Below are 3,347 nucleotides of genomic sequence, written 5' to 3' on the forward strand. Positions count from 1 at the left end.
AGGCTGGATCAGGTCCCTCAGCACTTCCAGGCTCAGGTTAAGCTTTGGCTGTGCTGTTCTCTTGGCTCACCCTGAGCCTCAGGCTTGGCAAGGGAGTGTAGGTTGAGTTAGCTTCGTGTCTGGCAGGCAGCAGGGAACTATTCCTGTGCCACACTGAAATGGGATCCCATGGCTAAAACCCAAAATCCCAGGGCAGGACTTGTGCAGACTCCGGGACAGCCACAATTCCCCTGGGTGACCTTGGGCAAGTCTGTGCTCTGTTTGTCTGATTTCCCCTTCTTGAGCTAAATATGGAATTCCTGACCATAAAACAAATCCAGATATTCCAGGTATTGTGTGATAGGATTATTCCTTGCATCAGGCATGCCCAGACACCACAACACCTCCTGTGACCTATTGACAAAAAATGTGTTGGATCATCCCCGACATGTGGCATCACACGCTGGGTCTTGGCCCCAAATTGTGAGAGGTTGATCCCAAAGAGGACTTTTTTGTTTTAACTTCCCCTCAGGACCAAAGGAAGAGACAGTGAATGATTTTTGGAGGATGATTTGGGAGCAAAACACAGCGACGATTGTCATGGTGACCAACCTGAAGGAGAGGAAAGAGGTCGGTGCCAGAAGCTTTCACAGGCTGGGATTTGACCCTATGGGCATATCCTGGAGCCATTCCCAGCCTTGTGGGGGTGTCCAGAGCTCACCTGCACCTGTTTTTCCCCCCACAGTGTAAATGTGCTCAGTACTGGCCGGATCAGGGCTGCTGGACCTACGGGAACATCCGAGTGTCCGTGGAGGACGTGACCGTGCTGGTGGATTACACCGTGCGCAAGTTCTGCATCCAGCAGGTGCCAGGGGTCCCCTCCCCATCCCATCCCTCCCCTCTCCACTCTGGGCATCCCAAAGGTGTTGGCTCAACTCCTCCAAGGCTCTGTGAGAGCACAGTTGGGATGAAATGACCCCCAGTGTGTCGGTGTTCGCAGGGGTCTTATGTTGAGGGAAGAGATGTAGATCTGACTCCATGTTACAGAAGGCTTGATTTATTATTTTATTATATATATTACATTAAAACTGTACTAAAAGAATAGAAGAAAAGGTTTCATTAGAAGGATAGGCTAAGAATAGAAAACAAAGAATGATAACAAAAGTTTGTGTCTTGGCTCTCTGTCTGAGCCAGCTGTGCTGTGATTGGCCATTAATTACAAACAAGCACGTGAGACTAATCAGAGATCCGCCTGTTGCATTCCACAGCAGCAGATTTACAGCAGATAAACCATTGTTTACATTTTGTTCCTGAGGCCTCTCAGTTTCTCAGGAGGAAAAATCCTAAGGAAAGGATTTTTCGTAAAAAGATGTCTGTGACACCCCAGCACCCATTTTTAACCAGAGTTGTTAAGAATTTATTCATCCCAAGAGCCTGTTCACAGTGGTACCACATGGCTGTGCTGAGAGCAGGAAAACTGAGGGATGCCAGGGCTGAAATTCCATCCTGAGGTACTCCAGCACTTGCTGTTAGCAGTGTTTGTTCCTGCCCTCACCCACAGACACTTAATGCCTGAAAATAATCAGATTTATCCCCTCGGCTGAGACAAAATCCAGCGCTGTATGTGTTGGGTTTGATTGCTTTCCCATCTGTCACCTCATTTCCTTGTCCTCCAAGGAGACTCTGGGTGTTTTAGTCACTCTGTTTGTTTTCCTGCCTCTCTCAGAGGCAGGCAGGGAAGAGTTGGTGCCTGTAAACCTGTCTGGACTTTGAGGATGATCCTGCTGAGCCTCATCCTTTACTCCAATGGCCTGGATGTGTGTGTTTTCCTCCCCTGCCTTTAATCCAAGGATGATCTGGCCAGAGGAGTGCAAAAGGATGGAGAAGCAGCTTCTGTTTGAGCTTGTTGGGGATGAATTATGGCAGCTGCTGCCAGGCAGGATCCACAGGCTGGCATCTCACACCCCTCAGATGTGGGATGTGGTGCTGGGTGGTTAAAATGTCATGTTTTTAGAGACTGATCTGTCCCAAAGCCTAAGGCTGTGCCCTTTCAGCCATGGATGCTGCTGCTTAAGCTCCATCTCGGGTCTGCAGCTCCCTCTGTCTCTTCATTTTGGGGGAAGAAGGGAAAGCTGAGTATTCCTCCTTAACCTGAGTCCTCCTTTGCCCTGCAGGTGGGAGATGTCACAAACAAGAAGCCTCAGCGCCTGGTCACCCAGTTCCACTTCACCAGCTGGCCTGACTTTGGGGTGCCCTTCACCCCCATTGGGATGCTGAAATTCCTGAAGAAGGTGAAGACCTGCAATCCCCAATATGCAGGAGCCATAGTAGTGCACTGCAGGTGAGTCCTGGAAAGCATCTCCTATTTAAAAGGAATTTTTTTTTTCAGTCAGGACTTTTTCATTATCTTTATTTAAATTTCCTGTGTTAAACAGGGGTGTTCCTCATGGGGACATGCAAAAAAATGCATGAATTGAAGGAAGTCTTGGAATCAGTGATTTTAGGGTGTTACAACCCATCTGGAGGGGTCATTTGGGTAGGCTGGATGCTGAGTGAGCCAAGGTGAGCACTGATGACATCTCCCTTGGCATGAGAAGATAACATCCCTCTTTGGGAGAAGGCAATACTGAGCTGGCAGATTGCCTGGAGCAATGGACTCACCTGGAGTGGTTTCAGGCACAGCAGCAACCCTGAGGGAGCTACAGGGGTTTCCACATTGCAATAAGGAGAATCCCCATGGTTAAAGGCAGAGATGGTCACATTTGCACCGTACTAAGTTCATTTTTTTTTTTAGTTCTTGGGAAGCAAGAAGAAAGGACACAGATGGGCAACCAGCCCTGTATGACCCTCTCTGCTGGTTTCTGCTCTGCCTCAGAGGGAAGGGAGTCCCAGTGCTGAGCAGGTCCTTTCCCTGGAGAGCTCAGCATCTCCTTCCTCTGCCCCAAACCAGGCCATGGCAGAGGGTGGAGCTGGCTGTCCTTGTCCCAGCCTGGTGCACTGTGCTCCCCTTCCCTTATCTCTGTCTCCCACTTGGGGCTTGGTGACTCTCCAGCTGATTCCAAGAGCTTTGTCTTCCCTTCATGTCTGCTGGTCTCATTGAAGACAATCCAATCCCACCCCCTGCCATGGGCAGGGACACCTCCTACTGTCCCAGGTTGCTCCAAGCCCTGTCCAACCTGGCCTTGGGCACTTCCAGGGATCCAGGGGCAGCCACAGCTTCTCTGGGCACCCTGTGCCAGGGCTCCTCACCCTCCCAGGGAACAATTCCTTGCCAATGTCCCATCCCTTGTCGTGCAGTGCCGGGGTGGGACGCACGGGCACGTTCATCGTCATCGACGCCATGCTGGACATGATGCACACAGAGATGA

At 50.3% G+C, this 3,347-nt stretch overlaps 1 protein-coding gene across 1 annotated transcript in view; it reads left to right on the forward strand.

Annotated features, from left to right (window-relative positions):
• PTPRA (protein tyrosine phosphatase receptor type A) overlaps positions 1–3,347 on the forward strand; it is a 97,447-nt gene that overhangs the window by 83,625 nt on the left and 10,475 nt on the right. The window contains 5 exon segments of the mRNA XM_005427753.2: positions 512–609; positions 725–844; positions 2,154–2,320; positions 3,277–3,341; positions 3,344–3,347. The exon segment at positions 3,344–3,347 is cut by the window's right edge and continues 58 nt beyond it. Of these exon segments, the coding sequence (XP_005427810.2) occupies positions 512–609; positions 725–844; positions 2,154–2,320; positions 3,277–3,341; positions 3,344–3,347 (454 nt within the window).

Source organism: Geospiza fortis, unplaced genomic scaffold, assembly GCF_000277835.1.
Source record: "Geospiza fortis unplaced genomic scaffold, GeoFor_1.0 scaffold180, whole genome shotgun sequence".
Lineage (NCBI taxonomy): Eukaryota > Metazoa > Chordata > Aves > Passeriformes > Thraupidae > Geospiza > Geospiza fortis.